This window comes from Cicer arietinum, chromosome 5 (assembly GCF_000331145.2).
Source record: "Cicer arietinum cultivar CDC Frontier isolate Library 1 chromosome 5, Cicar.CDCFrontier_v2.0, whole genome shotgun sequence".
In the NCBI taxonomy this organism is placed as follows: Eukaryota; Viridiplantae; Streptophyta; class Magnoliopsida; order Fabales; family Fabaceae; genus Cicer; species Cicer arietinum.
Window position 1 is genome coordinate 55,818,283 of NC_021164.2, and position 14,466 is coordinate 55,832,748.

A 14,466-nucleotide genomic window follows, 5' to 3' on the forward strand; every position below is an offset into this window, starting at 1 on the left:
TATATTCACTTGTTAATAATTTGATACAAAAGACTCAATATTAATATTTATTTATAGGAATATAATAACTCAATCCAAAATAAATAGAACAATAAAAAATTAATAATAATAATAATAATAGATATTTATTGAATGTCACATTAAAACTCTTTTACATAAAAAATAAAAGTACGATAATTTAAATATTTTTTTGGTGAAAAAAATAATTTAAATGTAAAGAAAGCATAATATATTGAATTAAATTAAAATATAATAAAAAAATAATAGTGGAAGTAATAGTGTGACACCAACTAAAAGAACATCCATTAGAAATGCGAGAATGTGTTATGAACTAAAGCAACCATCATTTATCTGTCGATTGTCTTATTTAAAATTGTACAATATTTATTATGCCATTAATGAAAATGGCCACTTTCTATATCTTTTCAATTTTCTATCATTCCAAAATTAAAAACATAAAATTGGAAAGCAAAACATCTCTAAATTGTTTTACTTTTTCAGTTTTTAAAACCAACAAATAGAAAATAATTTTTAAAAACACTTTTGTAAAACTTAATTATCAATCAAGTTTTTAAATTTTAAATTTTAAATTTTGAAAAACTGAAAATAATTTTTGAAAAGGGAATAAAAAATATAAGAATTTTTCTTATAGCTATCAAAAATAAAATATTAAAATTTTATAAAGATTATAAACTTAATTAGTCCTATATCCTTTAGTTTACTTGGTCACTATTTTTGTTATTGGGCTTATATTGTTTGAGCCCAGTGTTTAACATGCTCTATATATGTATTCCGTATACTTGTTTTTCGGTTAATGAAATATTCATGAATTTTTCATTCATCAAATTCTTTCATAAACACATCTCTTGTTATCTTCTTATTTTTCTTTTCATATCCTTCTCTTTTCCATGGCATTGCAGATCCGATTCAGGAACTTCAACAAACTCATATTTTCACAGTTGAAAACAATTCAGAAGACACAATTTCCTCTCTTGATTTTTCACAAGAGAGGGAATAGATGTTAGTAATTGTTACATTATGTTTGTTTGTTGGGATGAAATATCTTTTATAAGATTGGTGCACGAAACCACCCTCTTCAATGTTGACATAATAGTTGTCGAAAACAACTTCTCGAACTCAAAACATGGAAGATAACTTAGATTTAATGTAAAGAAAACAATTGTTGAAGCTAATTCTTAACTCATATGATATCGGATAAAATAATAATGCATTTGATAATCACAATATATGTGCATAGAATATTATATGCTTTACTAGAGCGTTTGTTTGAATCGGTGACTTTCGCTTCAAAGATTATAAAGAACATTCTTTATCTGAAATTTTCTTCATCACATTTAAAACTAAAATCTTTATCTTCATAATAATTGTGAATTGTCGCATAGCTATATAATTTGGATTTCTTTCCAATATTTTACATTAATTATTGAAAAGATACTAAAATAATGAATAGAATAACTATATTTATAAAACTCATTTTAAACTTAATATCGTAAAGATCCATTGATTTAAACTTATGAATATTATCATCTATCTTTGCTAAAAACTTGAGATGATTTTTAAAAAAACGGAACCAACATTAGCTGTTGTAACAAAATCCTTAACCAATCTTCACATTCATACGCAAAGCTCACCTCCTTTTTTGAGTTCAGTCACTTGTTATTCAAGTTACCATAAGTCATGGCTTCTTCAATCTCGTTGACTTTACATTCCTCTAAATCCGCATCTTCCCCATTATTCTACTCCCACCTCGATTCTCGCCTTCTAACCCCTTTGCTTCTTCTTCAAAAAGCTTCAACCTTTACTCATTTTTTTAGTTTTTCTCAATTGGGTATTCGCCATTTACTTCAACTTTGCTTCTTTGTAGATAGATGATCACGCTTTTGATTCTGTGTATCAGATAGTTGTGCGGTGCATGAGCAGTAAGTATGCTGCATTTCTTTTTGTTTTTGGTTTTCAATTACTGTTCTGTTTTAGTAATCATGATGTTTTTTTTTTCTTCTAATTATTGTTAAGAGTTACACATTGGTTGAGATCCAGTCTCACAATGTGTTTATAAATAAAATATTTTTCACCTTACAAATCGGTTTTTACAGAAGTAGTGGTAGGTCCAAAATTCTAATACGGTATCAAATTCTATTCAAGATTCTTTGGACGAAATACTATCTGGTCGTCACCGCTATCAAGAAATAAAATTTCATAATATGTTTATAATTGGTGGTAGTTCTCACGTTATAAGCTGGTCATATAAAAGTTGAGTTAGCCCAACCCAAAATTCTAAAAACTATGGTGCTCTTTTTTTTTGTTCTCATTCTGCTTTTTGTTCTAATGACAATATAATAAACAACTATGTTATATTCTTTTTGTAAACATTGCTTGCTACTTTGTGATGAATTGCCATTTTTGTTATATAATATGGGAATGTAAAAATTGCATGATACATTACATGATTTCACCTTTTTGTAATTTTTTTCAATATGGCCTTCTATGTTTGGTTCCACTTTTGGGGAGTCAAAATTGATTCTAAAGGTGGAAGATTGATTTTGACATGTTTGGTTGTTCTCGAGAATTGATTTTGCATCCAACTTGAAGCTAGAATTTAAAGCTTTTGGCTCTATAATTGATTTTAACTTGAAGTTAGAATTTGAAGCTTTAGCCTTGATTTTATTATTTAACTCACTTTTACTTAAATGTATTCAAACATAAATCACTTTATTTTTTACTCACTTTTAGCTTGAATTAATTTTACATAATCAGTTCTTTTAAAATCAATTTTTGTCACCACATAACCAAACATACACGAAGTTGAAAAATTCTTAGGCTACATGTACTCTCACCTGTTAGGATTTGATTAAAACTTCATACAATCATCAATTTAAACACAATTTTCAATTGTTTCATGCCCTTGTAATGTGACATTGGTAGTTTTCTTTCTTTCTGTTCAACAAATCAAAATATTTTTAGTGTGTAGGTTTTAATGGAATTTGATATTTTCTTGATCTTTTACTCTTGAAGCATTTACATTAAGTATCTGTTCCATCTTTCTGACTTGATTTTGCCTTATTTTTCCAGATTCTAGGTTTATGATATGTCATCTGATTATAAGTTAGACATTGCTAGTACTCATGAGTCAGAAGAGCCAGGTTTAAGCAACACTATAGATTCAAACCTATCACTAGATGAAAAGGGTAAGACAGTGCACACAACTTTCAATGGAATTCATCAGCAAGGAAAGTTGTCAATGAACAACTTCACAACAAATTATGCAGAGCGAAGAGCTTTGTATGATAGGTCTGAAACAAGTCTTCTATTCCGCATTTTTATATTCATTAAAATCCTTTGAAAGTTCTTGTTTAAATTTTTGAAGGACTGTATTAACCTTATAATATGATAATGGATTTTTTTAAACAGTGGTATTTAAAAAATATGTGATACACATTTACCTTTACAAGCAGATTTCTGAAAGGAAATAAAGCTACGAATGATGATAATGCTGGTATTCATGTTGATGAGGAGGAAAGGTATCGATTACATGGATCGGCTAAGAAGAAATCTGGACCACTTATCTCTGGAACAGCTTACTGTATTTCCTCTTGCAGCATGATAATGCTGAACAAAATTGTTTTATCAAGTTATAATTTCAATGCAGGAATATCATTGATGTTTTATCAAGTAAGTTAGTTTCTGACTTTCTCTGTTGTTCTTTTTGCTTTGTGAGAGTGCTAAATGATGGCAAAAGGTTTTAATCAGACTATGCGTGCATCTTGAGTTTTGCGGTGAAAAAACTTGATTTTAGTTAAAATTGGTTTATGTTCGGATACATTTACCTAGTGTGAGTTAGAACAAAAAAAATTTGATTTTAAAAGTTACATTTGAAGTCAAAAACTACAAATTCAAGATTTTCAAGTTAGAATCAATTTTAGAGGCAAAATCTATTTCAATCAGCATCACTCAAACATGTCAAAATCAATTTATGCGTCTAGAATAATTTTTGGCTCTCCTTAACGTAAAACCAAACACAGACAATAACTCTTACAAGTGAAAGTTCTTGATTGATTTTCTTTTTTGGAGCTGATTATGTATCAAAAACTAATAATTATGCAATCTTCTTCCATTTACTTTGCAGAACTTTATCAGTACTCTAGTTGTTGTTCTATTAGCTCTCTGTGGCAGAGTTTCAGTTGAAAAGCTCAGCTGGAAGCTGGTTAGGGTGTGGATGCCAGTAAATGTGATATTTATTGCCATGCTTCTCTCAGGCATGTATAGGTATAGAACAAACTTTACTTTTTATGTATTTTTATTGAGTCCTCTATCGATGTTGAATCTAATACCCTCCCTATTTTGAGATGATCTACCTTAAAATTGTGATGCAGTTCAATCTTGTAGCAAATGATACATCTTGTTCTGCTCCTAAGTCATATCTACACTTAATGTACTCATTTTTTTTTTTTTTCAGTTTGAAATACATAAACATTGCAATGGTGACAATTCTCAAGAATGTGACTAATATCTTAACAGCAATAGGAGAATTATATTTATTCCGTAAACGTCAGAATTCCAAAGTGTGGACTGCAATGTTTGTGATGGTAAGTGACATTCTTATCTTATACACCTTTTTTGTGAATTTGTTAGTATACATGTTATTGAAGTTTTGTTCCACTCTTATATCTACTTTATACAGATTATCTCTGCTATCAGTGGTGGTATTACAGATCTCTCCTTCGACGCAGTCGGTTATGCATGGCAGATTATGAATTGTGTTCTTACTGCAAGTTATTCGGTACGCATATTTAGTCCTCGTTTCTTTTCCATATTCTGTAAGAGGCTTCTCAGTTTGTAACTTTGATTGAATGTTATGCTTTTGTGGCAGCTTACCCTCAGGTGGGTCATGGATGAAGCGAAAAAGTCGACAAAATCAGGTTCACTTAATGAAGTGTCGATGGTGTTGCTCAACAATTTATTGTCTTTACCTTTTGCCATCGTCATGATATTCCTTTTTCATGAGTGGGATTATGTAATACACGCGTGAGTGAATATGTTTTGTTGTTTTCTAAATTCACTGAATCTGTCTGCATTCTCACCATCTTTTTTGTTTTGTTTTGATTTCCAGCGACGTAGTTAAACTGCCGGCATTTTGGTTTGTTGCAACAGCTAGTGGATTTCTTGGACTTTCCATCAGCTTTACCTCAATGTGGTTCTTACATCAAACTAGCCCTACAACATATAGGTGATTTTATGAAATTCATGTTTGAATTGACTTATTTGAGATTCTTTATTGGTTTATAAAACTTATTGAAACAGCTTATGACATGTCTATAAGCTCTACAAGATAGCTTATGAAAACAACTTAATTTTAAGATATGATTTGTTTTTATATTGCAATTTAGCTCTATATATAGAACGATAAATAAAAGTTTATGATATGATATTTCACACAAAAAAGAGAGACTTCTCTATACAAAATATATTATATATAATTCCGTTTACACAAATACAAAAACAAAAAAAAACTCATCAATATATAGTAACAATTTGACTTTGTTTTATTTTTTGTTTTAGAAATATCTTATACGCAAACACTTATATGATAAGTTCTTATAATATAAGCACTTCATTAAGCTGTTTATCCAAACAAGTTCTTAATGTTGTTGCATTCAACTAAATTCTAGTTGTTTCAGTTATTTATTTATGGATTGAACTATTTTTCTGGCCTCCAATGTCTCTATTTGTGTCTGTTTTACAGTCTTGTAGGTTCCTTAAACAAGATTCCAATCTCTATTGCTGGACTGTTAGTGTTCAAAGTTCCTCTGAGTGTATCAAATTTATTCAGCATTTTATTTGGTAATTCATCACAACCACTCAACATTTCTTTTTATTGTTTTCCTTTAGTGGAGGGGTTATCTTAATTTATCTAATATATTTTCAGGTCTCTTTGCTGGTGTATTATTTGCAAGAGCCAAGATGTCTTAAACCAGAAGCCAACTTAGTAATAACCAATGGAGTGTGAGAATTAATACATTAATGATAATTATATAGGTTTTTTGTTTGAGCAATACAAAATGAACTTTTATTTTAACTGCTGATCCTTAAACATGGAATAATTAAGTATAGGATACACCTGCAAGGGAAATATTAACTTTCATACATTATTGGAACATGGAAGCAGAGTTTCTAAGCAGTCAAAAGTGTTCCTCGTTGATGATTATCAACATATTTTGTCCAAGTTTTATGTTGTTATTATATATTTTATTTGTGGTTATATTTGTATTTTTTTTTTAAGAAAAAGTTATATTTGTATTACACACAGGAATTGTAACACTAAATATAATATTTGAATATATAATTTTTAAGCTAAATAGTACTCGTAGTTCCTTAACTTAATTTCATTTTAGTCGTTTATCTTTTTTTTTTCTTCTCGATTTGGTCATTTATTTTAATTTTAAGTGATAATTTGATCTTTTATGTTTTCAAATGTAACAATGTTATCCTTTTTTTTGTAAAAATTCATCAAAAATTTCAATCAAAACCCATAAAATTAATTATCATCCTCAATATAATGCAAATTTCATCAAATTCATAACTAAATCTTTAAATAAATTCATATTTTCATTTCTAACAACATCAAATAAAGAATAAAAATATGGGCTTATTTAAAGATCTAGATTACGAATTTGATGAAATTTGTATTATATTGAAGAATATAAATAATTTTATGGGTTTTGTTTGAAAATTTTAATGAATTTTTTGAATTTTTGTAATAAAAAGGATAATATTTTTGACATTTTAAAACATAAAAGATCAAATTATTATTTAAAATTAAAATAAAAGATCAAATCGAAGAAAAAAAATAAATGAGTAAAACGTTAACGAAAATTAAGTTAAGGGACCACGGGTGATATTTAGCCTAATTTTTAATTTAAGGTGGAGTCCATTTTTTAGCCTAATTTTTAATTTAAGGTGGAGTCCATTTTTTTGCATTCTTTAAAATTATCACTCAAAAAACTCATTTGCTAGATGACTGGAATATGAAAACGTATCGATACTAATTTTAGATATCAAAGTTTTTAGTCAACCATATCTAGGGCTGTTCATGGTTGGTTTTTTTAAAAAACCAAACTATATCTATTTTAAAACCAATATATGGATTTAGATTTATAATCAAATCCATTATTTGGTTTAAAACCAATTGTAAAATTGGTTATGGTTAAATAATCGGTTTATAATTAAGCAACCGGTTTTGAAAATTTTAATTTTAAAATCGATTTTTTTTTCAAAATCGGTTAAAATTTGATTATTTTTTAAAAAAATATTTATTCATAGTTTAAAAATCGGTTATTTAAAAAAATCGATTTTTTCGATAAATTTTTTTAAAAAAATTCTCACCAAATTTTTCGAGAAAAAATTCGATTAAAAATTTTTTTGAGAAAAAAGAAAGTTTTTTTTATTTATTTTTTTCCGATATTTTTTCAAAAAAAAAAATTTCAAATTTTTTTCAAGACATAAAATCTCAAAAATTAACAAAATATTGGTAGTGGATAAAAACCGGTTAAAAACCAAATCCAAATATATAACATAAGTGGTTATCCAACCGGTTTTAAATAAACCGAATTATAACCATATAATTTTAATCAGATATTTAAAATGGATTTGTATCCGATTTTGAATTTGGGCCTCATAACCGGATTTTTTATACAGGCCTAACCATATCTATGCACTGTCATGTCATAACTTAGCCATATATAAAAAGGAGGATCAATTCAGAATGTCTACAGAAGTTCAACTCAATATGACTGTTTTGTATTTGCTAATAATAAATAAATAAAAACTCCATCAGCTGTTTTTAATTAATGAAAGTGTCTCACTTCATATTTAAAAAAAAAACTCCTCAAAAGTCAAAACATGGTGATAATAAGAGGATGGTTCGACTTTGATGGATGTATGTAATACAAAGGTTTTCTTTTTGTAGATGATAATTACGTTCGGTCATTTGGGATATGCAAACAGCCCAATAGTACGTACCCTTAATTGGGTCCCAACAATTTTGTTTTTTATTTTAATATAAGAGTTTTTTTTTTATTAAATATATTTTCAATCCTTAACAAATAGGCATTTTAAGTTTAGTCCTTAGAAATAGGTCTCCAATTAGTAAGGGTCACACAAAAAATTTATTTTTATAATATAAGGGTGAAATTTTTTTTTAATTCAATATATTTTCAATCTCTATAAAATTACAATATTTTAAGTTTAATCGCTAAAAAAAATTTATTCACTTTTTAGTCTCTATTTTGATATTCTCAACATTTGCTCCTTAGAAAAATAGAGAATCATTCGAATTAGACTATGTGTTGTACAGACCTATTAGTGATATTGAAACATAGACTTATTAGTGATATTGAAACATGTTTGATTCCTTCTAAGAGAGTTGTTGAAAAATTAGTGTCTCAACCATGATCACATTATTCTTATCTTCGATATTATGTCTTATTTATGTATTTTCTCTTCGATGTCCTTAATTTGTTGTCTTTGATGCTATTTTTGTTATGTTGTTAGGTCTTTTTCAATTTTATGTCGTTATTTTAAAATAAAATTATTAAATAATATGTAGATGCTAACAACCATAATAATAGTAATAAAAGTAAGGCAAAAATATACATGTAGTCTTTTAAATTTAGTTCAATTTTTGCTTAGGTTTTTAAGTTTATTTTTCACGATTTAATTATTTAAATTACATTCGTTTGAACGATTAGCCTTTAAGAATCATTATATTACACATGTAGTTCTTTAAGTTTGAAAATTTTATCGAATTACTGCCATAAAATGTTAAGATCTAATCGAAACTTCGCAACGAGTTGATTGCCCAAGCTATTTTGCATATAAAGAAAGTTAAAGACATTGATTATGTGGATATACCTTTATTACCTTATTTTTTAAGGCTATACATGTGTTTAAATTGTTGTAGAGAAAATCAAGAAATATATACCATTTATAATATTTGATGAAAGTTTTTTGAAGGATTAGTATGAGAGACATATAGTTGCAGCATTTGGTAGAGTTTGAAATTATCAAAAGCTTTCAATTGAACTAATTGTTGTGAAAATTGAGCTAAAGGACTAAGGTGCAAATATAATGTAACTTAAATGACCAAATTGAGATAAAATAAATCTAAAGGACCTAAGCAAGAATTGAGTTTAATTTAAGGACTATAGATGTATTTTTGCATAAAAGTACAAATATCCAATACAAATAACAATAAAAATATCCAAGGTTGGCGACTAGATCCATCATGTGCTAAATGTAGTGCTTTATAAAAATAACTATAAAACTCATCATCTGACTTTGTACTGTGTATCTTCAACCCTTGCTATATAAGATTAGCCATTGTTTGAAGAGTATATATTTTTGCAGTAGAAGGTCTTGCACAATGGTTAGGACATGAAACTCTGAGACATGGTTTGGACCAACAACCTCATTTGGTCGCACCAGAATAGGATGCAACACTGTGTAGAACCAATCTATGTATTCATCCTTGCACTTTGATGGAAATGTAGTTGGATGCAGCCTAAAAGATATCTCTTTTTTAACATTGCTCAAATATCCAACACACTGCACATCTACATTAGATACACTGTAAGAGCCAAAGAGGACAATGGAATATGTTGAACAACTCCAAACCATTAGAGATACCTCTTAGACAATTATCGCATTGTGGTGTTGCACCAACTGTAGTACCCCAATTTTATCCGACCAATTAAACATAATCCAAAAAGTAAGTAATAATATGTTTAATAAGCATTTTCCACTTATTATTATTAAGTCTAGAAAATAGTCATTTTATAAATCTGGTACAATTTTGAGTCTATATAGGTTTCCAATTACTTTACATTTAACACAAAAAATAAAATAAAAAAACAAAAAAAAAAACATGTTTTTTCTCTTCTGTTGCACGTCTTCTTCCTTTCCTTATTTCCTGTATGACTTCCCTCCTTTCTAACTTCCCTGTTTTACAACAAGATGCACTCCTCCCCTATTATTATTATTTTGTTTTATTTTTTACCTAATAAGGTTATTATTTTTACTACTTATACACTCAATTCAATAAAAAAACATAAACCACATATTTCCCTAATTATACGAGGTTACTTAATGTTTGATACAAAACAATCCAAAATCCAAAATTCAATTTTATGTCACGAACACACATCCTTTATGTTAGGTTCAAGCGTGAGTGGTTAAGATCCACAACGATTATGAATGAATTAAATATTGAATATATAAATGAGGTGACCCATATACCCATACCTTAAGATTTTGGGCGGAGATGTGGTGTCAAAGTCTTTTGTAGTCAGGAGGCATTTGACTTGTTGTTGCTCCTGTGCCCCTAAACACCCCAACAAGTGGTATTAGATCCATGGGTCGGCTTGATGGGGGAAGCGAGAGCGGATCTTATTGAAAGTCTTCTTGACATTCTGGTCAATAGTGTTCCATTGATGATAACGACGATGCAACACTTCCTACTACTTTACAACCTAGCCTCATATACAAACTCTTCCTCTTGTCATGCAACCTTCTTCTGATGTCACTATCGAGCCAACTCTAGGAGAAGATGTAGAGGCTTCGCGTGGTATGCACATTTATTATCTATTTATATATTATCTATTATAATAATTAAAACAGAACCCTACAAAATTCTTCATTTATGCCACATCCTCCAATATTTGTCAACTCACCAAAATTCTGATGTGACACATTCCAAATTCATCTTCTATTCCATTATGTTTTGTCTTCAATATATAATGCAAACATTTTCAATTGCCCAAGTACAATTATTTCATACATTTTATAATTTCAGTTTTAATTTATCACTCAATGACTAATCAATTTTTAAGCTCTAATTACTCGTCAAAACTTTCATTTCAATAACTCATACCCAAAAAATACAAACCATCCAATATCTTCAAATCATCACAATGCAAGTTTGACTACATACACACATCATGATGTATACCACATTATCTATACCACATTATGTGCGACAAACCCATATACTTCAATAATATTGTTTTTCTATTGTCAGTTATTGTTCAATATCATATATCAATATTATTGCATACGAAATTAGTTTTTTTTCCCTATGTTGAATGTGTCTCCCATAACATTTTTTCTTTTTATAATTAAAAAACACAAAGCATAATTGAAAACACAAAAAGAATAATATTAAATATTTGGAAATGAAGAACTTCTAACTATTTCATTACTGACTCGAAATAGTTTCTTCAATATATAATGCAAACATTTTCACTTGCTCAAGTACAATTATTTCATACATTATATAATTTCAGTTTTAACTCATCACTCAATGACTCATCAATACACTTAAAAAACTCTAATTACTCATCAAAACTTTCATTTCAATAACTCATGCAAAAAAAATACAAACAATCCAATATCTTCAAATCATCCCAATGCAAGTTCGACTACATACACATCAAAATTTATGCCACATTATCTATACCACATTATCTCTGACACACCCTTAGTTCATAGATACTTCAATAATATTATTTTTCTATTGTCAATTATTGTTCAAGATCATATATCAATATTATTGCATAGGAAATAAGTTTTTTTTTCCTGATGTTGAATGTGTCTCCGATAACATTATTTCTTTTTATAATTAAAAAAACACAAAGCATAATTGGAAAAAAAATGAATGATATTAAATATTTGGAAATGAAGAACTTCTAACTATTTCATTATTGACTCGAAATTTTCTATGTCTTAAACATTCACAAACTTTTCTTGCCTATAATTTTTTTCAACCACTCTTGAAGTTTTTTGACAGTGTCAAATAATTATTTGAACAATTCCAAGGCACATACGAATGAATTGTTTCAATATTTTGAATTTAACAACTATCACTCACTAATGAATATTATAATATATCACAAAACACACAATATTATTTAGTGCATACTTAGATCGACAATGAGATTGACAGTATTAGGATGAACATATAAAATTGAAAATGTCAAAAAGTAAATAAATTTATAAATCTAATGTTTCAAAACTAATATAAATTATATAAAATAAAGAAATATTGTAGCTAAATGTATAACTTTAATAATAAAGAAATACATAACTATTTAATAAATATATTATGAGAAGAACCACTTCAGTAAAATTAAAAAGCTTGAATAAACCAATTTCACATTTAAATATATTTTGCATTAATTGTATTAGTCAACAATGTTTTACTTTTTTTTTTTTACTAAAGCAAACGTAATTTATATATAATTATTCAAAAATATATTTATATTTAAGTACATAAACAATTGAATATGTTTTACTGTAAAACAAAATTAACATTACTTTTAAATTACATATTATTATTATTTTATATTCAGCAATATATTAAATTTCACCGTGCAACTCGCAGGTTAGTATCTAATTATTTTATTGTGTCATGCTCTACAACTTGTACACATGATGAAATAAATAAATAAAATATTTTAGAAGTTTTAAAAAAATCTAGAAAACTTGAGTCTCCCAAAATTCTAGGTATACATTACTATTACGAGAAACGTGAAAAAAAGTTTTTCAAAACAATATTATATACTGAAAAAATTTCTTAAGTTTTTTATTTTTTTTTTATTTTTTATAATAATATGTACCCACAAACTTAGAGAAAAGTATCCTGAAAATGTATTATGTACCCAAAACAATTCTGTCTTTTTTATAATTTAGTAATTTTAAGATAGTCACTAGTTCCAGAATATTTTAATGTTGAAATGATATATAATAATAAATAAAAAGAAAATAAAAAAAAGAAGTTATTACTTTATATACTGGGAAGAATGTGGAATTTCACCTCAAATGTAAGTTAGGGGTGTAAACAAATATATGTAGTAAATTTTTCATGAATAACAATTCTTTAATTTATTCTATTTGGAGTATTTGGAACATATTTTAATAGTTTGTTTTGCAGTGCCGCTATTGTATGGTTAATATACGAGCATTGACGTGTTGTAACATTAAATAATTATTCATTTTTTAATTTTTTTTAATACACATATTATTTTCTTATAAATTTAACTAGAGAATAACCCGCACGTTGCGCGGTAAAATTTAATATATTACTAAGTATAAAATAACAATAATATATAATTTAAAAGTAATGTTAATTTTGTTTTATAGTAGAATATACTCAAGTGTTTATGTACTTAAAGGTAAATATATTTTTAAATAATTATATATAAGTTAGGTTTGCTTTAGTACAAAAGAAGAAGTAAAACATTGTTGACTAAAACAATTCTTGCAAAATATATTTAAATGTGGAATTGATTTTTTCAAACTTTTTTTATTTCATTGAAGTGGTTCTTCTAATAATATTGTGTGCTTTGTGATATATTATAACATTCATTTGTGAGTGATAGTTTGTTATATCCAAAATATTAAAACAATTCATTCATGTGTGTTTTGGAATTTTAAAATAATTATTTGACACAGTCAATAAACTTGAAGAGTAGTTGAAAAAAATTATAGGCAAGAAAAATTTGTGAATGTTTAAGACATAAAAAGTTTCGAGTGAATAATGAAATAGTTAGAAGTACTTCATTTTCAAATATTTAATATTATTCTTTTTTTTTTTCAATTATAATTTGTGTTTTTTAAATTATGAAAAGAAAAAATGTTATGGAAGACACATTCAACCTAGAAAAAAAACTCATTTTATATGCAATAATATTGATATATGATCTTGAACAATAATTGACAATATAAAAACAATATTATTGAAGTATTTGTGAATTAATAGTGTGTCACATAAATAGTTGTACATTGGTTGCATTTTATAATGTCGTTATCATTGTTTGAACTTAGAATTTACAAGAGAGTGGTTGAAAAATAGAAGATAGATCTTGATGTGTGTATGTAGTCGAACTTGCATTGTCATGATTTGAAGATATTTGATAGTTTATATTCTTTTGAAGATAGATCTTGATGTATTTATGTACTTAAAGATAAATATATTTTTGAATAATTATATATAAGCTAGATTTGCTTTATTACAAAAGAAAAAGTAAAACATTGTTGACTAATACAATTCTTGCAAAATATATTTAAATGTGGAATTGGTTTATTCAAACTTTTTTTATTTCATTGAAGTGGTTCTTCTAATAATATTGTGTGTTTTGCGATATATTATAACATTCATTCGTGGGTGATAGTTTGTTAAATCTAAAATATTGAAAAAATTCGTTCGTGTTTGCTTTGAAATTTTAAAATAATAATTTGACACAGTCAAGAAACTTCAAGAGTGGTTGAAAAAAATTATAGGCAATAAAAGTCTATGAATGTTTAAGACATAGAAAGTTTTGAGTGAATAATGAAATAGTTAGAAGTACTTTATTTTCAAATATTTAATATTATTCTTTTTTTTGTTTCAATTAT

The 14,466-nt window shown here is 27.0% G+C and overlaps 1 protein-coding gene across 1 annotated transcript; it reads left to right on the top strand.

Moving 5' to 3' along the window:
• Positions 1 to 1,549: 1,549 nt before the first annotated feature.
• LOC101490065 (GDP-mannose transporter GONST2) lies at positions 1,550 to 6,374 on the top strand. The gene is made up of 10 exons (XM_004500183.4): positions 1,550 to 1,940; positions 3,091 to 3,309; positions 3,474 to 3,690; positions 4,145 to 4,284; positions 4,475 to 4,604; positions 4,700 to 4,798; positions 4,889 to 5,043; positions 5,129 to 5,245; positions 5,762 to 5,859; positions 5,945 to 6,374. The coding sequence occupies exons 2-10, from the start codon at positions 3,107 to 3,109 to the stop codon at positions 5,986 to 5,988; spliced, it is 1,203 nt and encodes a 400-aa protein (XP_004500240.2). The 5' UTR covers positions 1,550 to 1,940; positions 3,091 to 3,106; the 3' UTR covers positions 5,989 to 6,374.
• The last annotated feature ends 8,092 nt before the right edge of the window (positions 6,375 to 14,466 follow it).

Excerpts from the sequence above, each read along its gene's own strand:
- LOC101490065 (XM_004500183.4), top strand. The coding sequence starts at position 3,107 with ATGTCATCTGATTATAAGTTAGACATTGCTAGTACTCATGAGTCAGAA. Across the intron at positions 4,285-4,474 it reads CTTCTCTCAGGCATGTATAG|TTTGAAATACATAAACATTG; the intron begins GTATAGAACAAA and ends TTTTTTTTTCAG. Across the intron at positions 4,799-4,888 it reads TTCTTACTGCAAGTTATTCG|CTTACCCTCAGGTGGGTCAT; the intron begins GTACGCATATTT and ends CTTTTGTGGCAG.